At 43.0% G+C, this 27,758-nt stretch overlaps 1 protein-coding gene across 3 annotated transcripts in view; it reads right to left on the bottom strand.

Moving 5' to 3' along the window:
* KDM5B (lysine demethylase 5B) overlaps positions 1-27,758 on the bottom strand; it is a 154,749-nt gene that overhangs the window by 92,787 nt on the left and 34,204 nt on the right. For all 3 annotated transcript variants that reach the window (XM_032795077.2, XM_075064980.1, XM_075064981.1), the window contains exons 3-8: positions 23,252-23,339; positions 18,746-18,852; positions 16,582-16,740; positions 15,808-15,927; positions 14,791-14,949; positions 8,957-9,138 (exon numbers count right to left, since the gene is read on the bottom strand). In XM_032795077.2, coding sequence (XP_032650968.1) covers positions 8,957-9,138; positions 14,791-14,949; positions 15,808-15,927; positions 16,582-16,740; positions 18,746-18,852; positions 23,252-23,339 — 815 coding nt within the window. The remainder of the gene's footprint in view (positions 1-8,956; positions 9,139-14,790; positions 14,950-15,807; positions 15,928-16,581; positions 16,741-18,745; positions 18,853-23,251; positions 23,340-27,758) is intronic.

Genomic DNA, 27,758 nt, shown 5'->3' with positions numbered 1-27,758 from the left:
ACCTAATGGTCAGAGTGTCCATAAACCTGACTGCTAGAAGCGCCTGATGCTGTCAGAAGACAGGATACTGGGCAACATGGATCTTTGGTCTGATCCCATATGGCCATTCTTATGTTCTTCTTAGGAACAAGGAAAACAAGCCATGCCTGCAATCTGGGGGGCTGTGATAGAAAGTATTTAGGGAGTCACATAGTGGACAAGCAACTTGAGATGAGTTTCCAGTGTCATTGTGTAGCAAAAAGGGCTAATGATCTCTCTGACTGACAAGGGAGTACTGAGTAGGTATCAAGTATCAGGGGGTAGCCGTAATCGTCTGTATCCACAAAAACAATGAGGAGTCTGATGGCACCTTAACGACTAACAGATTTATTTGGGCATAAGCTTTCATGGGTAAAAAGTGGACTCGTTGTTTGAGTAGGTATGTCTCTATATTGCACAGGTGTGACCAATACTGGAATATTGCGTACAGCTCTAGTTGTCCACCTTTTGAAGGATGTTAAAAAAAATGGTAATGAAGGTTTTTGCAATAGGAACTTGGTTAATCCTGTTGATGTATAAGGAAGAATGGAATTCAATTCCCTTTCCCATAGCCAAAATGCTAGGAGAAATAAAAGATAAAATGTCACTAATCACAACAAATAAGATTCTGAACACTCAGAGAGAGCAGATATGCTGTTTAAGAAAGTGCCATTTCTAGTCTCTTTAACCATACCACACTTTAAGGGATATAAATTGGCTTATGTGAAAACCTGTGGAAGTTTATGACCACTATGGAAACAGACTGGGAGTCGAGGGGGGGATGGAGGTGTGTCACACTGGGATGTAGGCAGTGCGATCTAGTTGTCAGAACAGGAGTCAGCCATACTGGTCTGAGCAGAGCCAGAAGGTGGAACTGGAGTTGTGGTTGGGAGAAAGTCAGTGGTTAGAGCAAACTCAAAGTTGTGGTCAGGAGACAAGCAAGCTGTTCAGAGCCAAGGGTTTGGAGAAGAGAGTCTGGGGCTCGACCAGAAACAGGCATGGGTTTGGAGAACGGATCAGTACAGGAAAATGGTCTGGACCACCTGCAGGCATGGAATGTATCGAACATCCTCTGTGCTGTTGTTGCTACATGGCTTAAATGATAATCTGCTGGATGTCCAATCAGGGAGCACAGTCACTCTATGAGAGCTTATTGCACCCAGTCGAGTTCACTGGGTTGCCAGATGGCTGTGCCTGCAGCCAGTTAAGCTCCTGACAGTACCCCTCCCTCATGGGGTCCTCAGCCCTGGGTTGTCAGGGTATCATTGGTGAAATTTCTGAAGGAGGTCAGGAGTATGAACATTATCTTTCAGCTCCCAAGATCACCTCTCTGGCCTGTACACTCCTTCCAGTCTATCAGATACTGGAGCTTTAACTGACCAATCTGGAATCAGTTCATATTCTTCCTCTTCCTGGGGTTAGGTCTACCCAGTCAGCGAAGAGACTGTCGATGAACGTCTTGAGGGAAGCACAAAAGATGTGATGAATCTTGAGAGATTCTGGGAGCTGAGGCCACTGTGTTTATTTGTTCAATGATTCAGGTAATGGTGGTCAGTTTACAAGTTCTGAGTTGAGAGCCAAACCTTATTCTCTACAGCAAGGCTGGGGCAGCTCATCTCTTTTGGTTAGTTATCATCGATTATGGAATATCAAGATTGGAAGGGACCTCAGAAGGTCATCTAGTCCAACCCCCAGACAGATTTTTGCCCCAGATCCCTAAAATGGCCCCTCAAGGATTGAACTCTCAACCCTGGGTTTAGCAGGCCAATGCTCAAACCACTGAGCTATCCCTCCTCCATCAGTATAAGATCCTTTAGCAGCCAGTAAGTGTTCTTTGAGGTCCTGGTTTATTTGTTCAAGGTGGAGGACCAGGACCATGGTTGCCTGGATGATAGAGCCTTCTGGAGATCCGGGTGAAACCGGGGTGAAAACTGAAATTCGTGAAGTTGAATGGAAGCATAGGTTAAATTGTATGCCAACTCATCCAAACACAGTAGTGGAAGCCAATCATCCTGATGGAAATTCAAAAAACAGCAGATATAGTTCCAAGTTATGACTCTCAGTGGTTTGAGCATTGGCCTGCTAAACCCAAGGTTGTGAGTTCAATACTTGAGGGGGCCACTTAGGGATCTGGGGCAAAATCAGTACTTGGTCCTCCTAGTGAAGGCAAGGGGCTGAACTCGATGACCTTTCAAGGTCCCTTCCAGTTCTATGAGATAGATAGGATTCTTTTTATTTTGGCCATCTATCTGTGGATGGTAGGATGTTGTGCTAAGGGACTTGGTGCAGGGTTGGAGAAATTCCTGCCAGAACAAAGAAATGAATTGATGACTTCAATCCAAAATTATGCATGTCAGCATGCTGATACCAGAAGACACGCTCCAGGAAGACTCATGTGGTTTTCACAGGCAGATGAAATAGTGCAGCAGGGAATCAAATGGGCCAGCTTGATTAGAACCACCATCACAGTCAGGATAACAGTGATCTTGAGAGCATGGTAATTTCACAATAAAATCCATAGAAAAATTGGACCATCAACATAGATATGTGGGGTGGGGTTGAAGGAGGTCCAAGGGACTTACTTGTGGTTTCTTTGTGCAGGTTTAGAGGTCACATGATTGTACATCTCTTTGTAGGGTTGACCACCAGCAGTACCTAGCAATTATGTTCCAGGTTTTACACTGACATAAATGACTCACCATGGGTAAGTCATGACATAGTCTTAGCGCCCAACGCCAGGAGTCGCCCTCAGGAATGCAGAGGTGATACCCACAATAGATGTGGTCTTGTTGCAGGCAAAACCTTGAATCTGGGGAGGTGCTGGTGATTCCTAGAGACCTGCGGATTGGGACCACAAACAGATCACCTCAGAGCAGAGAATGCATAGTGGTCATCAGATGGCCACTGGATGGTCCCATAGACTAAGTGGAGAGTTTAAGGATGGTGCTGAGAGATTTCTGTTCCACTTCATGTTACTCATCCTTGCAGGACAAGGTGCCTTCTTGTTCTTAGTCCCTGGACATTACACAACTGTAAGGTCAATTAAGAGACGAAAAGGGCCCAGTGAATTTGATATTGGTTGAGTAATTGTGCTGTCTGCAGATATTCCAAATTCTTGTAATCTTTCCCAACCTGGCAGGAGCGCAGGCCCCCTAAAGGAGATAATGCCATTCTCTGAACGCAGCTCCTCATCCTGTACATCATAATTTCTCTCTGCAGGAGTCAGTTTCCGAGAGAAAGTAGTGCAGAGATGGGATATCTGGTGAGGACCTGTGAACTGAAAGAGGACTGCACCTATCATGATGTCCAAGGCATCGATCCAGACCATGAAGACCTTTGTGGGGTCTAGATGGGTCAAAAGGAATGGTTTTTTTCCAAGTGGTCAAAACCCGCCTGTGTGTCAGTGGAGCACATGAACCCCCTTTTTGAGGAGCACAACGTTATAGAAGAGACTAAGTTAGAGAAGCCTTTGATGAATTAATGGTAAAAATTTGCAAACCTAAAGAACCACTGTACCCCGTATATATTTGAGGGCACCTTCCACTTGGCAATAGCAGCTATCTTCTGAGGGCCCCTGACAAGTGCCACTAGGGAGATGACAAGGTCCACAAACACCCTAATATTCTTGCAAAATCTGAGAAACATAAATTTGACATCAAGAACAGCATGCACATGGAGCTTTGGGTCTCCCAAACTAAATGGAAGTTTCCCAGTGCTAGTTCATCTTTGATAGTCATTGAGCCCATGCCTAAAGTGGGGTGTCTGTGGCCAGACACTGAAATTCAGCTAAATACTTAGCAATGGACCGGGGTCCCTGCTTTAGGGCATGGGGAGCAGCTTCTGCAGAATGTTCTCGATTAGAGACATCAAAGATGCTGGCCATTGCCCATACAAAGTTCAAGTGTTCAAAGAGAGGACTAGACCCCTCCAAGAGCCAGGACACCCACTTCAGGGCCTCTCTGACAAGCAGACTAATTACTAATCCCACTCAGAACCAATCCCTAGCATACATCTGTGGCCATAACACAAACAGAAGATGGCATTGATTAAAGAACCTCCAAAGTTGGCACGGTCCCATCAAACTTCTTGGCTTGGCACCTAGGGCTTATGGGATGAGGATGCAAGGATTAGGGGAACAGGAGTCTGGGATTGCACCTGGGACTGAAGGACTGCATTCTGGTAATGCTGCATGTTGACGTGGTTACATAGATCATACAGGACTATGACAACATTAGAGAGGGTGAGTTCAGCTCCTGCTGGGTACCTCCATACTGTGAGGTGATGTCCATCTTATCTTTTAGCAGGCTACTCAAACTGTCACACACTGAGGTGAAACTAAAGCAAACTAATGATCAGAATGGGAGACAGGTCTAGAGGTTGTAGCAGAACAGGATGAGGGAACTGGAGTCATGAAGTCAGTGGCCACAGGCAGCAGTCAAAGCTGAACCAGTCATGGTCAGGAGACGAGCCAGTGGTCAGAGCCAGGAGGTCTGGAGGAAGGTAGAGACTGGGTCTGGAGCAGGAACAGTTGCAGGTTGGAGCAAGAACAAGTACAGGAAGCAGGTATAATGCAGGTGCAGGCACAGAATGCATTGAACAGCCACTGTGCTGCTGTTGCTACAAGGCTTGAATGATGATCTGCTGGCTTGTGTCCAATCAGCACAATCACTTAGTGAAAGATATTGGGCTCAGTTACTCTCATTGGGTGCCAGGTAACTGCACTTGGAGCCAGCTGAGTTCATGACAAGAGGATCATTTTGTCTTGTGCAGTGAGGCACATGGAGTTACAACCATCAGTGACTGCAACTCGCTGACCCTCCTGGCAGATGTGACAGCTATCAGAATGGCCAGTTCCAAGGACTAACCCTGCAGGGGTTCAAAAGGGGGAGGACAGAACTCCATGAGTTTGTTAATAGTAAAATTCAATTCCTAGAGGGACATGGTATGATTTAGTTGGGAATTGGTCCTGCTTTGAGCAGGGGGTTGGACTAGATGACCTCCTGAGGTCGCTTCCAACCCTGATCTTCTATGATTCTATGACAAGCTATGTCATGGAAGGAAAGAGAGTGGTCAGGCCTTTAAGTAACCACAAGGAGGGTGCTTGGGAGTAACACACTAATAGAGCATGTAGGTGAACCTTTATGGATGCTGTAAACAGTCCAGAACTCTTTATGTATAGCAAGTAGTTCTAAACTGCATGGATAAAAGAGAAATCAGGTGGAAATCCTCTATCCGTTGGACAGATAGCCCCTTCATTTCTGACCACATCATTTCACATTGGCAGGCTGGACTAAAGGAGATTCTCTGACAAGGGGATAAAACAGAACTTGTCCCACTTGATCTGAAGCCCTAGAGAGTGAAACAAATGTTACATATGGTCCACTATGTTTTCTGAATTATGCTGCTACTATGGTAAAAATTGGGTAAACATCCAGAAAGAGTGAGTTTTACCTTAATAGCTGCCACCTCCACCATATCCTGAGATCCTGGGATCCACTGTTACACCACTGGGTATGCATTATTCTGGTCCCAACTGACCAGGCCAGAGCAAAGGACCCAGGTGACATTGCCACCTTCACTGGCTTTGGCTGAATCCTGACCACCACCTGGGATGTGAGACTTTGTCCTCATTTATGTTCTCTTCCTATCCCTCTCTTTTTTCCTTTTAATAAAAAAAGAGTCTGGCTTAGCCAGCCAAAACCGTATATTTTGCAAAACTGCTGAGAACCTCTGACCAAAGAGCCAGCTAAAAGTGATACACTAAACTGCCCACTGCTGGTACAAGTTTGCCAGCTGTTGGAGTGGCTGATATAACTGTGTGCTATGCCTGTGTTTTTCCAGTAGTGAGGAAGCAAGTGAAAGTCAACACCAGAGATAAAAGCTGCATTTTCTAACTTTGCTGTTCTCTTCTTTCTCCTTTTATATGTATTTGTTTTGTTCTGTCTTCTAGGAAAAAGGATTGGACTTTAGCAGCAGCAACAGTTCTAGCCCATCTTCACTTTCACTGTTTCCCAAAAAGGACAGTTATGACCATTGTTGTTACCAGCTAAGAAACTGTCAAATCCCTATTAAAAAAAAAATCACTCTACATCTAAAGAAAAAGGGAATTGGATTATGGTTAAAATAAAAGCCTTATTTAATACTTCAACTTTTCCCCTTCTTTTTCTGTATTTTTAATAAAAGGTTAAGAGAAAGGTTAATGGTGTGTTTGCCATAGAAAATAAGTAGGCTGAGTTAAAACAAAGATCTCTGTGTAAACTCGAAAGCTCTCCCTCACCAACAGAAGTTGGTCCCATAAAAGATATGACCTCACTCACCGTGTCTCTCTAACATCCTGAGACCTACATGGTTACAACAACACTGCATACATTTAATATCGGGCCGTTTCAGGTCACAGTGAAACTGTGTTTCAAGTGACACCTTCTCTGAGCCCTATATTCCATCAAAATTAATACAAGAGATCTCCACCCTCTTAGATACTGCAGGTGAAGTAGATAGCACTATTCAGATGTCTCTGGCTGGGTTAAGGAGTCCTTTACTTGGGGGGGAAGGGGTGATCCTGTCTTTGGCCTTAATCTCGTTTCTAGCTGCAAAGTGTGGGCCATCCTATTGAGCAGCCCCTGAAATTGTAGAAATTTGTCCAGAGGACAAGCCACCAAGGAGTCTATATTTTCATCCAACGAAGTAGCTTCAGTGATAACACCTCCTATAGGTACCCCTTGACCATTAGAAGTCATTTTCTCATACCCTGAAGCCTCACCTCCAATGAACTGTGAACGAGGCTGAGGAAGGACAGGTTTCTGGTGCTGGAAGTGGAGAGTGGGTAATGACATGTAGGCCAGGGGATTATCTCCTCCCCCAAATTACTCTAAAGTGGATTACACACAGTTAAACACATCAACTATTTAAAGTAAAGGCTAGAAAAATGTCTACAGTTGCAGACAGGACACAGAGTGGTTTCTAATGTTCCTTCTGCTTTGCCATGGAGAAGCGAGGCAGCTGGAACTACATTTCTTAATATGAGTTTGGACATTAAACACTAATGTCAGGATGGGGAACTATTTTGGAAAGCAGTGACTCTCTGAAAAGAGAAATTAATTGTATATTAATTGTATATAATTGTAAATTAAAATGAGCTCCTTTTGCAAAGCTGTGGCTAAGAGAGACTGATACAATTCTTGGATGTACCAAAGGAAGAATACTGAGTAGGACTGTGGTATTATCTCTGCATGCAGCATTGGTGAGACCAGGACTGGAATTATATTTCCAGTTATGTCCACATTTTTAAAAAAAGGACATTGAAAAACTAGAAAGGGTTCAGGTAAGAGCTAGAAGAAGCAGTCGAGTGTGGAAAATGTGCCCCACAGCGAGAGACTTAGCACATTCATCTATTTTGTGGCTAAGAAGAATGGCTCCCTTCAACATTGTGTTGATTAAAGAGCTGACTTGACCATAATCAACAACTACTTATGTGGAGAGAAGATTTCTCATAGCACAAAACTCAATCTATCACACAAAATAATACAAAGATCTAATAGCTGTAAATTACAGCTAGACATATTTAAACTGGAAATTAGGTACAAGTTTTAATATTGATGATAAGCAACCTTTGGAATAACTTAGCAAGGGATGGATGTCTTTACATCAAGAGTGGATGTCCTTAAAAGATAGGCTCTAGCTCAGGGGTCGGCAACCTTTCAGAAGTGGTGTGCTGAGTCTTCATTTATTCACTCTAATTTAAGGTTTTGCGTGCTGGTAACACATTTTAACATTTTTAGAAGGTCTCTTTCTATAAGTCTATATAATATAACTAAACTACTGTTATATGTAAAGTAAACAAGGTTTTCAAAATGTTTAAGCAGCGTTCATTTAAAATTAAATTAAAACGCTGATCTTATACCACCAGCCTGCTCAGCTCACTGCCAGTCTGGGGTTCCGTTCACCTAGGCCGGCAGCGGGCTGAGCAGTGCCTGCAGCCGGGACCCCAGACCTGGGGGGGGAAGGGTTTCAGGGCAGAGGGCTGGGGTGTGTGGGGGGTGTAGGGTAGAAGGCTGGGTGCGGGGGGGCGGTTCAGGGGTCAGGGCAGAGGGATGGGGGCTGTAGGGGTATAGGGCAGAAGGTTGGGTGTGTGTTGGGGTGTGGGGGGTTCAGGGCAGAGGGCTAAGGGGTGTAGGGGATGTAGGGCAGAAGGCTGGGTGTGTATTGGGGTTGGGGGGTACAGGGCAGAAGGCTGGGGAGTGGGAGTGCAGGGGTCAGGGCTGAGGGAATGGGGAGTGCAGGACAGAAGGCTGAGTGTGTGTGGGGGTGTCAGGACAGAGGGCTGGGGTGCTCGGCTCATAGGGGTGCTCCCAGCCCCCTGCCCTGAGCGACTCATGGCAGGGGGCTGGAAGGGATATGTCCTGTTCCACCCCTCTCCCCAAGGCTCCATCCCTACCTCTCTCTACCTTCTCCAAGGAGCTGCGTGCAGGCTGCCACTCTTCCCCCTCCCCCTCGCAAGGGCCATCAGCTGATTGGCGTGGGGGGAGGCAGGAAAGCACCCATGCTAGGTGAAAAAGAGGGGGAGGGGGAAAGCTTGGCTGCCACAGGACAAAGCTTTGCCTCCTTCCCCCGCAGGGGAGAGCTGTGGGTGGGGGGGCTGAGTGGGGCTGGGGCTGGGACCACGGCAGGGAGCTGCGTGCCATTCAAAATTGGCTTGCGTGCCGTGTTCGGCATCCATGCCGTAGGTAGCTGACCCCTGCTTTAGCTCAGCCACAATTTATTGAGTGTGATGCAGGATTTCACTGGGTGAAATTCTATGGTACGTATTATGCGGGAGGTGAGATTAGATTACCATAAGAGTTCCTTCTGCCTGAAAAATCTATGCACTTACAATGTGAACTTAGTCCCTACAAATCAGTGGAGACTTTGGGGTTATTTCCCCCTCCTCCCCAAAACTCACCAGTGCAGATAGTTAATGGAATAGCTCCAGTGATCCTCAATATGCCAGCAAAATGAAGAAAAGCACATTCCTACATAAAGCCAGGGCAATTTCATTCCACATATATCTGCAGTGATGTGAGCAAGTACAGACTGCTCCATCACAGGCATGTTGTTCAAATTCCAGCCACTATCAAGATATTCCTAAAGGTGGAACAGGGGAAAAAAAAAAAAAAAAAAAAAAAAAAAAAAAGTCACTGGTCTAAGCCACATCAACTAAACAACAAAAATTGAAATAACTTACCTGTTCAGTAACTGAAGTTCTTCGAGATGTGTTATCTATATGTGTTCCAAGTCTGATGCATATGCACTGGTGATTGGAAGGCTTTGGCCAGCTATGTCCATTGACTGCACCTGCTCCCTGCATAGCCTCAAACTTTCCCCTGCTTGAGGATAAAAAGGGTGTGGAGCAACCAACTACCCTTGGTTCCTTCACCACTACCCAATCCAAGTATTAGACTCAGCAGTTGTAAGGAAATGAGGGTATGTTATAGAATACATATAGACACACATCCAAAGAAGTCCAGTTACTGAACAGGTAAGTAACTTCCATTTTTTCTTTGAGTGCTTGTCTATGTGTGTTTCATGTCTGGTGTCTCCCAAACAGTATCCATAAAAGAAGGGGTGGGAAATACGCAAGTCTCATTAAACAGGGATTTTAATGCATCCTTGCCAAAAATCAAGCATCTGGACATGATGCCTCCACAAGAGAGTAAAAGTTTTGTGAAGGTACATTCATTACCCCAGGTGGCAGTCCTACAAATAGCAATTAAAGGAACACCTCTAAACGAGGCTGCCTGTGCCTTGGTTGAATGTGCTCTAATATTCTCAGGGAGCTGTAAATTGACCTGACATCCATCTAGAAATTCTCTGGGTTGCAACTGCCTGAGACCCTTAGATCTTTCAGCAAAGGGGGGGTGGGGGAAGTCTTGGGGATGATCTAAATGATTTTATCCTTTCAAATAAAAGGGCCAGACCCATAAGGATATCCAAAGTGTGCACTGCAGCTTTTCCCTTGACTGACTGTTTCACAAAGGATGCTGGTAAATGTATCAATTGATTTAAACGAAAATCAGACAGCACCTTAGGAAGGAATCTAGGGTACAGTCCGAGAATAATCCAGACTTTGTGGGAAATCGTAAACTATACCCTGCCATAAGTGCTTGCAAATCAATCACATTATGTGAGAAATGTAATAGCTCTAAAAAATGCTGTTTTCAGGGACAAATGCAACAAGGAACAAAAAACAATGATTTGAAAATCTTGTTAATACAACAGTGAGATCCCAAAAGGAGTAGGATGCTGCATAAGGGGGAAAATTCTAAGACCTTAAAAAAAAAATCACCTAAGGATGAGAAAAAAAAAAAGACTGTATAATCCTAAACTGGACAATGATGAGCCAAAGCAATTTTCAAATTGACATGCAGAGAATTAACTGAAAGACCTGAAGTTTTCAAAGATAAACAGTAATCAAGAATATTATGAATTATCATTTCCATTGTAGAAAGATTGCACTGTGTTCACACACTCAATCTTCAAGAACAGAAGGGATCATCATGATCTAGTCTGACCTGCACATTGTGGCCACAGAACCTCAATCATCCACTTCTGTAATAAGCTCATAACCTCTGACTCATCTACTGAAGTCCTCAAATCTTGATTTAAAGACTTCAAGTTACAGAGAATCCACCATTTACTCTAGTGCAAACCAGCAACTAACCCATGCCCCACATTGCAGAGGAAAGCAAAAAAACCTCAAAGTCTCTGCCAATCTGACCTGGGGGAAAATTCCTTCCCAACCTCAAATATGGGAATCAGTTATTTTATATATATTATATATAGGCAAGACCCACTATACAGACAGCTGGAAAAGAATTCTCTGTAGTAACTCAGAGCCCTCTTCCTCTAGTTTCCAACTGTAACCATTGGAGATATTTGCCAATAGCAGTCATGTCTTGGCCATGTGCCATTGTAGGCAATCTCAATCATACTAAATTTATCAAGGTCACTCTTGAAACAAGTTGGTGGTTTTTTGCCCTCACTTCTCCTCTTGGAAGGCTATTCCAGAACTTTACTCCTCCAATGGTTAGAAACCTTTGTCCAATTTCAAACCTAAACTTAATAATGTCAGTTTATATCCATTTGTCCTTCTGCCAACGTTGGTCCTTAACTTAAATAACTGCTCTCCCTCCCTCCCTGGTGTTTATCCCTCATATGTATTTATAGAGAACAATCATAATTCCCCTCATCCTTTCTTTTGTTAGGCTAAACAAGCCAAGCCCCTAAGTCTCTTTTCATAAAGTAGTTTCTCCATTCCTCTGATCATCATATGAACCCTTCTCTGAACCTGTTCTATTTTGAATTCATCTTTTTTAAACATGGGATACCAGACCTGTACACAGTATTCCAGATGAGGTCTCACCAGTGCCTTGTATAATGGTAATGACACTTCCCTATAGCTACTGGAAATACCTCATCTGATGCATCACAGAATCATAGAATATTAGAGTTGGAAGAGACCTCAGGAGATCATCTAGTCCAATTCCCTGCTCAAACCAGGACCAACACCAACTAAACCATCCCAGCCAAGGCTTTGTAAAGCTGGGCCTTAAAAACCTCTAAGGATGGAGATTCCACCACCTCCCTAGATAACCCATTCCAGTGCTTCACCACTCTCTTAGTGAAAAACAACAACGAGCCTGGTGCCAACTTAAAGGTTAACAGATTTATTTGGGCATAAGCTTTCATGGATAAAAAAACCACTTCTTCACTTTTTTACCCATGAAAGTTTATGTCCAAATAAATCTCTTAATCTGTTGACAATCTAGCTAACTTTCTATTCACCTTATAGTCAATTCATCCAGTCCATACTTTTTTAACTTGCTGGCAAGAATACTGAGGGAGACGGTATCAAAAGCTTTGCTAAAGTAAAGATACATCACATCCACCACTTTCCCCATATCCACAGAGCTAGTTATCTCATCATAGAAGGCAATCAGGTTGGTCAGGCATGACTTGCCTTTGGTGAATCCACGTTGGCTGTTCCTGACCACCTTCCTCTCCAAGTGCTTCAAAATGGATTCCTTGAGGACTTGCTCCATGATTTTTCCGGGGTCTGAGGTGAGGCTGACGGGTCCATAGTTCCCCGGATTGTCCTCCTTCTCTTTTTTTAATATGGACGCTACATTTGCCTTTTTTCGAATCGTCCGGGCCCTCCCCCGATTGCCAGAAATTTTCAAAGATAACGGCCAATGGCTCTGCAATCACAGCCAACTCCCCCAGCACCCTTGAATGCATTAGATCTGGACCATGGACTTGTGCATGTCCAGCTCAGAGGGCTGCTCACCTACTCCCCATGATGTGATGCTCAGTGCAGCAGTCTGGGAGTTGACCTTGTCTGTGAAGACCAAGGCAAAAAAAGGATCGAGTATTTCAGCTTTTTCCACATCATTTGTCACTATGTTGCCTCTCCCATTCAGTAAGGGTCCCACACATTCCCTAACCTCCTTCTTGTTGCTAACATGGCTGTAGAAACCCTTCTTGTTACCCTTCACATCCCTTGCTAGCTGCAACTCCAACTGTGACTTGTCCTTCCTGATTACACGTCCACATGCTCTAGCAATATTTTTATGCTCCTCCTGAGTCATCTGACCAAATTTCCACTTCTTAAAAGCTTCCTTTTTGAGCTTTAGCTCACCGAAGATTTCACTGTTAAGCCAAGCTGGTCACCTGCCATATTTGTTATTCTTCTTATTATACTGGAGCTTAAGAAGGCAGAACACAGGACAGCACAACTGCTACTGAAGCAACCCAACTGTGCAGTGCCAGAGAATCAGACACCATTGGCAGCAGTGATCTTCAGGGTTCCCTCTTTATGAGAGCCAACAGAGATTCAGGGTCATTTTAGAAGCAGATCTCTTTCAAGAACAAGACAGTGGGGGACTTCGGAGTCTGTTTTTTTAAGCTGTTTTAGTTGTGGCCTGATCCCTAAGCTCCTTTCAGAAAGAGTGTTTACTCCCATCTGCCTGAGCAGAGGCTAAGACCACAGCAGAAGTATCTGTGCTAACAATTATCCCAAAATAGGAGGATCCCGAGTCCCTTGAGCGTCTGAAGCAGCCCTAACTGATTTCTCTAAGAGAAAAAGTTTTAGCCTGTTTTCTGACTGGCTAAATGGCAGTTCTGCAGAAAAGGACCTGGGGATTACAGTGAACAAGAAGCTGGATATGAGTCAACAGTGTACCCTTGTTGCTAAGAAGGCTAATGGCATATTGGGCTGCGTTAGTAGGAGCATTGCCAGCAGATGGAGGGAAGTGATTATTCTCCCCTATTCAGCACTGGTGAGACCACATCTGGGAATATTGTGGCCAGTTTTGGGCCTCTCACTACAGAAAGGATGTGGACAAATTAGAGAGAGTCCAGTGGAGGGCAACAAAAATGATTAGGGGACTGGGGCACATGACTTATGAGGAGAGGTTAAGGGAACTGGGCTTATTTAGTCTGCAGAAGAGAAAAGTAAGGGGGGATTTGATAGCAGCCTTCAACTACCTGAAGAGGAGTTCCAAAGGGCATGGAGCTAGGCTGTTCTCAGTGATGGCAGATGACAGAAGGAGAAATGGTCTCAAGAAGCAGTGGGGAAGGTCTAAGGTTGGATATTAGGAAAAATTATTTCACTAGAAGTCTGGTGAAGCACTGGAATGGGTTATCTAGAGAGGTGGTGGAATCTCCCTCCTTAGAGGTTTTTAAGGCCCAGCTTGACAAAGCCCTGGCCTCAATGATTTAGTTGGGGTTGGTCCTGCTTTGGGCAGGGAGTTGGACTAGATCACCTCCTGAAGTCTCTTCCAATCCTAATCTTCTATGATTCTTTGGATCAAGCCTGGTAAGAGACTTCCAATCCAACCCTTACATTTTTCTTAACATTTTCTTCACCCACACAATACAGACTATCAGAGGAAGTTTCATTAAGGCTCATAGGAAATGACAAAAAGTTTAAAACCCTCAGGAATTTTGAGCAGACACTGGAAAAACAAAACAAAACACAATTAAACTAAAAATCTAACAAGTAAATGATCATATAACCTAACTACCACAAACTAATCTATTTACAGATAAACTAACATGTGAGTGGCTAAGATGGGACATGGCCAACCAGCTCTATCTCACAACCTAAAGCAGTGAAAGGAACCAAGGGTTCGTTGGATGCTCTGCTCCCTTTCATAGCTTCAAGAGAAGAGGGAGCTTGAGACTATGCAGGGAGTGGCTGGAACCAACAAAACACTGCTGGCTAAAGCATTCCAGTCTCTAGCACATGGAGCATATGCACGCTAGACATGGATCACATATAGATAAGAAATCAAAGAAGGCAGCAAAACTTTTCAGAGGGCTACTTCTGATAGAAAAAATTAGTTTTTTTAGACTGAAGAACATACAAATAAGGTCAATAAAATAACAAGAACTTTAACATGCAATGCACTTGCTCCTCTTTAAAGAAAATCTCTGTGTTAGGAATTGCTGCAATAAAATTAGGCTACTCTTTCAAGAAATATAATTTGGAAGCTTTCAACTTCTAAGATGCACATGTATCATTTTAAAAGTCTGCTTATATATAATGTTAGTCCTCCAAGACTGCAATACCATTTCCTTTTGTCAAAATGGTGCCAGTCACACATACAGCAGGAATATACTGTAATACAGAATTACAATAGGTTTCTTTAAACTGAAAAATCATTCAACACAAGACTTGTATTTTGTAAAACCATGAAATGAAAGTATGCACTCATAGAACAAATTAAGACTTACCTCTTCTTCTGGTCTAAGTTTAATTTTCCTATCTCTAACTGGAAAGCCACTGCCAAACTCCTTTGAAGCAATATCAGCCCCATATTCCACTGTGACATCCTCTTCAATGGTGCTCACAAGTCGCCAAAACTCTTTTTCAACTAGCTCTGTGGGAACCATCTGGGTATGAAACAAAGAGAAAATATAAGCCTGCACAGAAGGCTGCACTTCTCATGGTGCTTATGGATGTACAGTAACCAAAGATAAACACCTGACATATATAGAAGCAGCAAATTCAAGGAGGAGGTTCACAAACTTAAAATATTTTCCCATCATGTCACAGGGACTTTAACTAGAGCCAGACACATACTTGAGTACCATTGGTTACATAAGGTGTGCACGCTCTCTCTCTCTCCTCTCCCACCTCACCCCCTCAGTTAATAGTTACTTTCTCAGCTTCATAGTGGAAAGTATCAGAGGGGTAGCCGTGTTAGTCTGGATCTGTAAAAGCAGTAAAGAGTCCTGTGGCACCTTATAGACTAACAGACACATTGGAGCATGAGCATTCGTGGGTGAATACCCACTTCGTCGGATGCATGCAAGAAAGCTCATGCTCCAATACGTCTGTTAGTCTATAAGGTGCCACAGGACTTTTTGCTGCTTTCATAGTGGAAGTTACTTATTAGTGCAATTATGTAAAACTAAATCAACACAGCAAACTGTTAGTATTGTAAGGCTTACAAAATTGCATCAAATGTTGCCTTTTGCCTTCAGTAATGAGTGACATTTGGGGCAGGAGTTTAAGGAGGAATATGTTTTTGGATGGTAGCGGAAACTGGAAATGTGTGGGACAGACACCAAAATACTAACAAAGTAAAGAAGCCTTTACAGATTAACATATTATTTAAATAAGAGCTTTCCCATTTGGATTTCTTCACATTCAAAGCTCCGGATTCTTCGTCACCTCAAGTTTAATACTTTAATAAGCAGGAAAACTGAAATCTGTATTAAAGCATCATAGTAAGCACATGAACATACATGAACTGGCATGTTAAAATAGTCTGACTTGAATGCATCGGCCATTTCTCCAAACGTGCGAAGTGTGTAGTCTCTTGCTGCTTGTTCAAAACCAAATGCTTCCTGTGGTTTATTACACTCCTGCAATTAAAATATGGTTATTTCTACCAATGAGTTAAAAATAAGACATTTTGCACTTTCGTGTTTTTCAAACATAGGCCTCAAAGTACTTTAGAAAGATAGATCAGTATTATCCCCATTTTACAAACAGGGAACAACTGGGGCACTTCGATGAAATGACTCCCCAGGGTCACACAAGCAGCCACTGGAAGAGTCAGAAATAGAACCTATCATGCCTATCAGCTCTGAGCTTAATCCACCACACCATACCAATGTTTGTTTGTAAATCAGCATGAATCGCTAGTGAGATCAGCATAGCTAGATTACAGCAAATTCTACTTCCTCTGCTATAGCAAAGCAGAAAACACCACAAATGTCGTCTAAGTTGGAAACCCCAGTGATATAGTTCTAAGATTTCATTATGTAAAAAGCTATCTAAAATCCAAAGCATCCTTTCTCAGTGGTTTTAATACTACTAAAGTAGATCAAATTTGGGGCCCAGCATATGTTGTAATGTCTAACAATCTGAAATGTACCCAGTCCTGGTTTCAGTTTCATCTTCTACTACCCATTTTACACGACTATTTTCATCATAATAAATTGCAGTGCTGAACTTCTGATCATTAGAAGCCAGGAGAGAACACACACACATTTCAGCCTGATTTCTCAGTTTACCTGAGCCAGACACTGGGGACACCTCCAGTCCCCTTTGGGAACATCATGAAGGGGTGGAATTAAACAAAAAGTATGGTAACTGTCATCACAGCCATCACACAGCAGGAGACGGTCTTCATCATTACCACTGCCACATAAGAGACATACATACAAATCCACCTGTAACAAGAAATTACCAAAGTGGGAATTTAAGTGCTTTAAGCAGTTCATGGCAAGAGATCATTTTGGTAACTAAGTCATTTGTCACATTTACCCGTGTTTATTTTTATTTTATTTCCATAAAAGAACAGAGACAGTGAACATCAACTTTGTTCTCCTCTGTGGTATAAAGTATCAGAGGGGTAGCCGTGTTAGTCTGTAGCACAAAAACAACAAGGAGTCTGGACTCCTCATTGTTTCTGTGGTAGAATTTATATAAATCCCTTTGAAATTAAGAAATCACCACCAAAAGTGTTGAAGCCTGGCCAATTTGTTTTGCTCAATAAAGAGACTCAATTTTATTCTTAGTACTGGAGGGATCTCCTGCTCTTTACTTTCAGACTGGTCTGTGCGCAGACACTTCAAAATCCTGAGGCCAACTTCCTGGAGCAGCCACCAGAAGACAGGGGAATTCTGGTTATGGGAGCATCCTACTTCCTCAGAGTTAGTGGACTGGACCCGAGCCCTTCACCAGGAAGGCACCAGCTTTCTAGGCAGAGCCATTTGCTTTTGGACGGGGCAGGCTTTCAGTGCTGTGTCATGACAGCTCCACCCACATCATCTAGAAGATCCACAGAAGAGGGAGCAGGTACTCCAAAGATTCGCAGGAGCACCTGAAGGAGAGTAGGGATGAGTTTTTTGGAGGTAGAGGAAGGAGAGCTATGGAGTCTGGTGAACAGAAGTGGATATTTAGCTAGTGGTAGGAAAAAAATGTTACTGTTTAAAGCCTTGCTTAAACAAGGGATGACAGCAGTATTGCTGCAAGACAACTGAGGACAGAATAGGACTTCCAGTACCCTTTATTTTGTGCCTCTAGGGTCTGGTGCAATCCTGTCTTCCAGTAAGTGTGCATTCCTCGCCCTCCCGCCTAGTAAAAGGGTATATGCATGAGAAGGATCGAGGCAGTGGAAAGGACTGAAAGGGCCTGTATATTGTCTTCTCCACAAGTAAAAGTCTCCCTTTCCTTTGCTTTTTATGAGAAGCATCTGCTATGTTGAACTAAGTAGAACATCTCAGTTAGAGTTCAAACAGTGGAGTAAGAGGTGGGTCTGCTAGAAAGCTGGGTGCCAAAACTTATTACATCTTCTTTCTAACTGGTACACATACCAAGGGAAAGATCAGCAGATCAACCCATATCCAGAGCGAGGAAGCCCTGAGAAGAACCATGTTTCTTTTATCAGAGGGGTAGCCGTGTTAGTCTGGATCTGTAAAAGCAGCAGAGTGTCTTGTGGCATCTTATAGACTAACAGACGTTTTGGAGCATGAGCTCTCGTGGGCAAATACCCACTTCGTCAGATGCACCCACGAAAGCTCTGGCTCCAAAACGTCTGTTAGTCTATAAGGTGCCACAAGACTCTTTGCTGCTTTTACGTGTTTCTTTTGACTGTTCTATCACAGCTGCTATTTTAAGGCAGTATTGTGGGGAAGGATAGAAATTATTTCAGTTGAAATGGTGAAATGAAATTACTTTATTTCCTGCTTATGACATGAAATCCTGATGGTACCTATGTTCCAGCAGGCATAGGCTACGTCTAGACTACCTGCCGTATCAGCGGGTTAAAATCGATTGCTCGGGAATCGATATATCACGTCTCATCTAGACGCGATATATCGATCTCTGACCGCGCTTATATCGATTCCGGAACTCCACCAACCCCAACGGAGTTCCGGAATTGACAGGGGGAGCCGCGGACATCGATCCCGCGCGGTGAGGACGGGTGAGTAATCCGATCTTAGATATTTGACTTCAGCTACGTTATTCACATAGCTGAAGTTGCGTATCTAAGATCGATTTCCCCCCGTAGTGTAGACTAGCCCATAGACACTCTGTTTGTATTCCTATGACTGGGATGAGAGTAATTCAGAGAACTCCCATTTCCACTACCTATCCTATACTATGTGCCCAGTTCTAATCCAGGACTGTCTGCAATTAGAATTAAGTGCCAGAAGGGCAGGGAGTACTCACTGCATTAGTGCTTTTTTTAGACCGCCCTTTTGATTTCTCTCTCTCAGAGTCTCTTTGTTCTCTTTTCTCAGCAGGTTCTCGTTTCACTGTGCCAGGCATTTCCTTCTCTGATACAGGAAAAGAAAATTAGACTATTACTGGGTTTAATAAATATTTCATAGCATAAACAGTATTTGAAGCATGTATCATCGTATCGTTATATACACTTGGAGGGGCTTTCTTTATGAGTGAATCTGTTCCTATTGAGATATGGTTACTGCAATGGCTATGCTTGTCCTTTAGGTCTCTGTGCAAAGACTGCCAAAAGGTGCCAGATTTTGTCAGGGTCGTGTAATATGGACACAAAGGACACCAAACATATTTTCATGTAACTTTAGGCAGCACTTGAACTCCTACCTGGAAAGGCTAGTATTATCAGGATAAAACAAGCATGGGATCGTAAACAGATGCAGACCACTCCAAACACACGATTTATTTAGAATTGATATTTTAAATAGTTTCAGTGACCCAAATTACTTAAAAAAAAAAAAAAAAAAAAAAGACAAATGACATTTCAGGTTCATAAATGTGTTGGATTATTCCTTAATGGGACATTTCACTGGGATACAATATAATGTCCTATGATGATTTTCAAACTTTATTTTCTGCCCCGAGAAAATATCACAGAAAACCAAACAGGTACCAAAAGGAGTCTTCTGGGAAAGGAAGCTCTTCATATTGCTTTCTAGCATACCCACCCCCATCCCCATATATCTGCTCAAGCAGCACAATGACAGGCACTCCTCTGAATAAGGGAAACTGTCACAATGTAGGGTCTTTGGGGGGTATGCAGTAAAAGAGGAATATGCAGTGATCCTCAGGGCTCCAAGTGAAACTCTGAAGGTTATAAATGAAGCTGCACTATGCTAGGAGAAATCTGCTGTGAAATCTGGTTTGTTCTCTAAATTTGACAGATTATCAGGGTGGACAAAAATGTTGATGAGATATTAAGTTACATTAAGAAATATAAATATTGATCCACGTTAACACAAATTACAACTCAATCTCATTGTTCAAAAATATTGTTCACACCTAAGTTTATTTAAAAAAAAAAATCTGCAAAGTCAAACAAGTCTGCAATCCGGGTTTGTGAGAGAGAATCAAGAAACGGGACAAGTCATCTAGGGAATAGTTTTGTTACTTTTGAAATAAACTAAAAACAGTTTTCAGATTTGTTCTACTGAACTCAGTCAACAATTTTTATTCTTTGTCAGGATATCATGGATCATTTCTTCTATTAACCTGGAATTGTTTATTATAGTGACTTGGAAGCACCACTGTAGATAAAGTTGTGTCATGACATCTGTTTTAAGGTCAATCTTTCTAAGGCTATGTCTACACTGGCAGAGGTTTTTGTTTTTTTTTTTAAACCAAAAATTTAGTCAATGAGCAAAAAGCACTAAAAGAAAATCATTGTTGCATGTTCACACTGTCTTCCTCTATTGGCATAGTCCACACTTGGGGTAGTAGCATCAATAGTGAGAGCAATGAACTGTGGGTAGCTATCCCACATTTCAGCTCTCCACCTTCTACTGTTATGTATTGTGGGACGATGGAGTGGATCGCAGCACATCATGGGTCCGCGCTCAATGTCCCATGATACCTTGCTTTCCATCACACCATTCCATGTGCTTCAGTCTTTGGTTCATGGCATTTTTAAACATCCTCTCTCTTCTGCTTGCCCCACCATCTGTCTGAAAGAATGGACCCGCGCTGCTCTCCCACGCTCTGCTAGCAGTCAGTAGCACATTCTGAATGGCAATGCAATTAAATTGTGAAATTCTGAACATAATGGGATGCACAGTTGCCTGATGTGCTGTCTGACATCGATAGGAGCAACATTAGATTATTTTTGGAATTCACGACACAGCTGAACATGGTGTACCCTTGCTTTCCAGCTGAGGAAACTAACACTGAGTGCTGGGATTGCATCATTATGCAGGTCTGGGATGACTAGCAGTGGCTGCAGAACTTTTGGATGAGGAAAGCCACTGTCAGGAATAGTATCCCTGATAATGTCATGGCAAACCTGGTGGCAGAACTTTATGACTTTGTCCTCATCCACAACCATTTCAGATTTGGGGACAATTTATGCCTTCAGGTCAGTGGGCCTGCTATGGCTACCACCCACATGGGCTACAGTATGCCAACATTTTTATGGGTGACTTAGAACGCTTCCTCACCTCTCGTCCCCTAATGCCCCTGCTCTACTTGTGCTACACTGATGACATCTTCATCATCTGGAACCATTGGAAGGAGACCCTTGAGGAATTCCACCAGGATTTCAACAATTTCCACCCCACCATCAACCTCAGCCTGGAGAAGTCCACACAAGAGATCCACTTCCTAGACATTACAGTGCTAATAAGCGATGGTCACATAAACACCACCCTATACCAGAAGCCTACTGACCACTATACTTACCTACATGCCTCCAGCTTTCATCCAGACCACATCACACGATCCATTGTTTACAGCCAAGCTCTAAGATACAACCACATTTGCTCCAATCACTCAGATGGAGACAAACACCTACAGGATGTCTATCAAGCGTTCTTAAAACTACAATACCCCCCTGCTGAAGTGAAGAAACAGATTGACAGAGCCAGAAGGATACCCAGAAGTTACCTAGTACAAGACAGGCCCAACAAAGAAAGTAACAGACCACCACTAGCCGTCACCTACAGCCCGCAACTAAAACCTCTCCAGTGCATCATCAGGTATCTACAACCTATCCTTAAAGATGATCCCTCACTCTCAGACCTTGGGAGACAGGCCAGTCCTCGGCTACAGACAGCCCCCCAACCTGAAGGAAATACTCCCCAGCAACTACACACCACACAACAAAAACACTAACCCAGCAATCAAACCCTGCAACAAACCCCAGTGCCAACTCTGTCCGCATATCTATTCAAGGGACACCATCATAGGACCTAATCACATCAGCCACACTATCAGGGCCTCGTTCACCTGCACATCTACCAATGTGATATATGCCATCATGTGCCAGCAATGCCCCTCTGCCACGTGCATTGGCCATCAGTCTCTACACAAAAGAATAAATGGACACAAATCTGACATCAGGAATTATTCAAAAACCAGTAGAACACTTCAATCTCCCTGACACCCAACAACAGACTTAAAAGTGGCAATTCTTCAACAAAAAAACTTCAAAAACAGACTCCAACATGAAATTGCAGAACTGGAATTAATTTGCAAACTGGACACAATCAAATTAGGCCTGAATAAAAACTGGGAATGGATGGGTCACTACTAAACAAATTTCCCCCTACTGTTACTCACACCTTCTTGTCAACTGTTTGAAATGGGCCACATAAAACCACTACAAGAGTGATTTTTCCTCCCTTGGTATTCTACTGTTAATTGAATTGTCTCGTTAGACTGACCCCTCACTTGGTAAGGCAACTCCTATCTTTTCATATACTATGTATATATACCTGCTACTGTATTTTCCACTCTATGCATCTGATGAAGTGGGTTCTAGCCCACGAAAGCTTATGCCCAAATAAATTTGTTAGTCTCTAAGGTACCACAAGGACTCCTTGTTTTTCTTCCTGGAACTATGTGCTGAGCTCACCCCAGCCCTGCAGCGCAGGGACACCCAAATGAGAGCTGCCCACTCGGCAGAGAAGCACATGACAATCACAACGTGGAAGCTGGTGACTCCAGAGTGCTACTTGTTAGTCACAAATCAGTTTGGAGTTGGGAAGTCGACTGTTCGGGCTGCGTTAACGCAAGTGTGGAGGACTGTTACTCGCATCCTGGTGCAAAGGACCATGACTCTTGGCAATGTGCATGAAATAGTGGATGGCTTTGCGGAAATGGGTTTCCCTAACTACGGAGGGGTGACAGATGGCACCGGATCACCTTGCGACAGCGTATATCAGTAGGAAGTGGTACTTCTCCATGGTGTTGTGGTACTTGTAGATCACCACAGGCATTTCATTGACATCAATGCAGAGTGGTCTAGAAAGCTGCATGACACACATATCTTTAGGAACACTGGCCTGTACAGAAAGCAGTAAGCAGGAGTTTTCTTTCCAGACCAGAAGATTACAGCATGGGATGTTGAAATGCCCACAGTGATTCAGGATGACCCGGCGTACCCCTTAATGTCATGGCTCATGAAGCCTTACACAGAAAACTTAGATAGCAGTAACGTTCAACAAGAGGCTGAATAGATGCAAGGTGACCGTGTGATGTGCATTTGGCAGATTGAATGCACACTGGGGATGCCTTTATGGCAGGTTAAATCTCAACAAAGATAATATTCCCCTTGTCATAGCCACGTGTTGCATGTTGCACAATATTTGTGAAGGTAAGAGTGAAAAGTCTGGTTGGGACGGATTGCTGAGGTAGAATGCCTGGCTGCTGCTTTTGAGCATCCCTATCACAAGCAGCAGCATCACATTCATATTTTGTTTCATCCCCCATTGACCCACTTACCATTTACAGGTGTACATCCCATTCTGCGCCTCAAATTATGAGTTTTGGCTTCTGGAGTTTCATCTGACTCCATTTTAATATTAGTAGCCTTAAAAAAATAAATGGTCATATTTAGTAATTGAACCTCAGTTCTTCAGTTCTGAATGTTATATTTGTAACCCAGATACTGTTCACCACAAACTACATTGTTCAGAGGTAAAGATGACTTACTTACCTATAGCTTAAATAGATCATCAGTAAAGACTCACACTTTCAACATGTACCTGCACACTCAAAAGACCAGAACCTTCTAAAGAACTGACCCTTGGAGACCACGTGACCTCTGCTTCAAGCTGTCATGCTCCATGGAAAGGACACCTGAAGGGCCCTCACCATCAGTTCCTTCCACTTCCTCAACGGCTGTTTAGGCTCTGAATAAGTGGGGATGAAGGGTGTGGAGCATTCATCTAAATCAATAACCTATTTGAAATACTTATGCTACAAGCAAGTAACTCTTCTTAGTCCTTCCAATATTATCACTACCGATCCCCACTCTTAGGAGGATCAAGAAGGCTAACATTTAAAAGACCGTAAGTCTGCTCTACTGAAACAGGCCTCCAACCTCACACCACATCAGGAAAGCAATGCTGCATGGAAAGGTGGACTGAGCTCCAAGTAAAAGCTCTGCAAATCTCCACAATGAACACATTTCTATGGCAGGCCCTAGAGGTGGCCTTGAACCTGATAAGAAAACACCCCAAAACCCCAAAAGGCTAGTATGACTAGTAAGTCTAAAATCCACTTTTGGATACAAATCTCAATCCACTTGGATAAACACCAAGAGAAGATGGCTAATGGTATTAGGCTCAGAGGACAAGCTACAGTCACTCTGGGAAGCATTCAGTGATTTTGTCCTATTAAGACAAGAGGTCTTTTAGTATGTAAAAAGTTTGTAACCTGGCTTCCCTTAGAAAAGAGAATATGGCCTAGGGGAAAATGTATCGTGTGAATCAGATGATAGACAAGTCTCAGGGAACAAAAGTTTAGCATGGGGATGCAGTACTACCTTATTCTTACAGGAGACGAGGCATTACAGTTCATCCATCAGTCCTGCTATTGCCAGACATTCTGTGAATACTCTCAGTGCCATGGAATCCAAAGGGCAGAACCCTCTACTGATAATGGTTGACCATCTCTGTGAATCACAGGTACTTTCTGTGGGGGCCTGGTAGCTATCTATATGAAAGTATGTATTGTGTAAGGTTACAGACTGAAACAAGATTTGTGCTCAGAGAGAAGGAATAATGGAAGCAAGAGTTACTATAAACCTCAGATGGTCTCCTCAGGTCTAGGGTACGACAAAGACCCCCTTTCTTCTTCAGAATGATGGGAAGCCTCTGCCCCTGAACTCTACTAAAACATCTCCTATGGCTCAAAGATGACGCAAAGTGGCCAGGCTCTTGTGAGAAGGGTCTCTACGTAAGAATGACTATACTGGGTCAGACCAAAGGTGCATCTAGCCCAGTATCCTGTCAAATGATGCATCCCATCTCACATTCCCAGCTTCTGGCAAACAGAGGCAACTCAACAGATTTAGCTGAGGTTAGTCTTGCTTTGAGTAGGGGGTTGGACTAGATAACCTCCTGAGGTCTCTTCCAACCCTAATCTTCTATGATTCTATGACACTATCCTTGCCCACTCTGGCTAATAGCCACTGATGGACCTATCTGTCATGACCTTATCTATTTCTTTTAACCCTGTTAGTGTCCTGGCCTTTAGAACATCCTCTGGCAAGGAGTTCCACAGACTGACTGTGCATTGTGTGAAGAAATACTTCCTTTAGTTTTAAACTTGCTACTTATTAATTTCATTTGGTGACCCCCTAGTTCTTGTGTTCTGAGGAGGAGTAAATAACACTTCCTTATTTACTTTCTCCACATTGGTCATAATTTTAGAGACCTCAATCATATCCCCCCTTCATCGTCTCTTTTCCAAGCTGAAAAATGCTAATCTTATTACTCTCTCCTCATATGCCCCATATCCCTAACCACTTCTGTCCATCTCTGCATCTTTTCCAATTCCAATTCCTGAAGAGCGACAAGGAAAGGAGGCAGAGGTAGGGGGTAAAGAGCAGAATTGTATGTGTTAGCCATGGATGATGATCTCCAACATCCATCTATCCTATGGTATGGAAGAACAAACCCAGTGGAACTGAGCAAGGTGGCTTCCGAATGCCATACTCTCTGGACTGGATCTGATGTGGCTCCCAACAGTCCTGTCAAATTAGCTGACATGTCATATGGATTTTCACTGCCAAGAAAGAAGGCTGGTGCCTTATGTTGTACTCTGGCTTGGCACAGTACTTGTGTTTCCAGGAATAACAGGACAGCACTGTTGCTCAACTGGGGTTGAGGACAATATGGCTTGCACTATGTGTGTAAATCCTGTATGGCGGCTTTTGAGTCTTAAGTGCAGAGCACTGTCTATATGCTCTTAATAGCTCTCTCCTCTCAAAGAACAAGTCCTTCCTCATGGCATGTACTCCTCTTGGGCTAACTGGAACCATGTAATGTTTAAGAAAAGTTTTGTAAATGAGTTCCAATAGTTCATGAATTAGGGACCGAATTTTATAGGGTTCCACAGGCTTCTGTATAGAATATTTAGGTTAATCTTTCTATCTACCCAATGGGACTCAGTGCTCAGTCTAGAAGATACCATCAAAGATGCTTAGGTTTTGCACTTCTCAAACTGTGGATTTGTCTCTTCAGAGGTAACATGCTTGTTAACAGCAAAAATGTTTTAAAATAAATAAATATATAGAGGTGATAAATAACAGACCTCAACCCTATTGTGCCTCTGCAAATTTGTGTACACAGAGTCAATCTCTTACCTCTCTCTAAAAGTGCAAAGTTTCAAAACATTCAATGAATAGAAAATTGTTGGAGGAGGAATAGATCTGGACAAGAAGTTTGGAGATAAATGTGAGAACTGAGGGACATATGCTTGTTTTGTTAAAATATTATGTTTGCTGTTGAAGAAAAAATAATCCAGAATATTTAACGTTGTTTTAGTTAAATAAAACAATATAAATCTATGTCTGGTGATGTTCTTCTCTTAATACAGCATGGCAAGAAAATCCTCCAAATACTAATGATTAACCTATTGAATTGGAGATAGTTCACCTCCCAATGACTTCATAAATATCTGCTTCAATTATCTTTGGTAAATGAAATAACCAATCATTCATTTTCTGATATAGCTGTAAAACTAATCTGAAAAGTTTTCAAACCTATGAGCTGTCAAGAATACTTAATAAGGTTATAACAACCAACAAGAATATACTTTTATGTAGAAAACCATGATTAAATTGATTAAATTAAATTAAATTCCTGGGTAGTAATTTAAATCAAATCCACCCTGGTCAAGGAGTGTCTCATTTATGAGGAAGCCAATCCTAGCTTGGCTAGAGGCTGACAAGATGTCAAAAAACTGGTGGGATTTCTCCTGCATAACCAATCTCTCTCTCCAGAATCTCAGCAATCCTCACCAGGTGCTCCTGGAACCACTCAGGAAAGCCAAGGCAAGGAAGCTACCCACTCAATCAGTGGCAGATCCATAACTCTAACTCAGGACATCCTGTGTATTTCTACACTGCAATTAGACACCTGTGGCTGGTCCATGCCTGCTGACTTAAGCTTGTGGGGCTCAGGCTAAGGGGCTGTTTAATTGCAGTGTAGACCAGTCAGGCCCAGGCTGCAGCCCGAGCTCTGGGACCCTCCCATCTTACAGGCCTCAAGCATAAAACTATCTTCACTTCTCGCAGTTCCCTGCCTTATTCACAAACCAACTTCTAGCAAGAAGTCTCATTCAGTACATGATCCCAGTTAATCCCCGATACAGTCCATTCCATGCAGTCTATGTAGCAAAAACTCTGTGTAAAGACAGCTGTATGTGATCATATTATCTATGCATATATACATGGGGGCAGATTTAAGGCTCTATTGGCAACTTGAATTCTGGCTTTCGGTAACTTTTGAGTGCTTCATTTTGAAAGCTAAATATTCTTATAATGTTAGGTTTGTTTTTTTTTAATTTAAAGTGGAAGTGAAATTTGTGTCTGCCATATTAATGGGAATAAATCCAGATTTTTGTTTAATCTTTCGGTAGGATACAGCGCCTCTCTCAATAACAACAGTCTCCTGGTTCCCAGCCCAAAACACCTTATCTGCGCCAAAGGTAGTACGATGGAGGAGGGGGAAGAAACAGCAGCAAAAGCATCCATTTTTTCTGCATTTCACTTAGGAGGTTTAGTTCTGTGGGCATAGGTGCTGGAAAGGACAATTACCTGTTCCGTAACTGGCGTTCTTCGAGATGTGTTGCTCATGTCTATTCCACAGTAGGTGTTCGTGATCGCCACGTGCACCGGTGCCGGACGTTTTCCCCCTAACAGTACCCGTAGAGAGAGTGCTGCTGCGACCCCTGGAGTGGCGCCTCTATAGCGAGCTATAAGGGAAGCCACATGCTCCCC

This window comes from Chelonoidis abingdonii, chromosome 4, assembly GCF_003597395.2.
Source record: "Chelonoidis abingdonii isolate Lonesome George chromosome 4, CheloAbing_2.0, whole genome shotgun sequence".
NCBI lineage: Eukaryota > Metazoa > Chordata > Testudines > Testudinidae > Chelonoidis > Chelonoidis abingdonii.
This window is presented reverse-complemented; position numbering and strand designations above follow the sequence as displayed.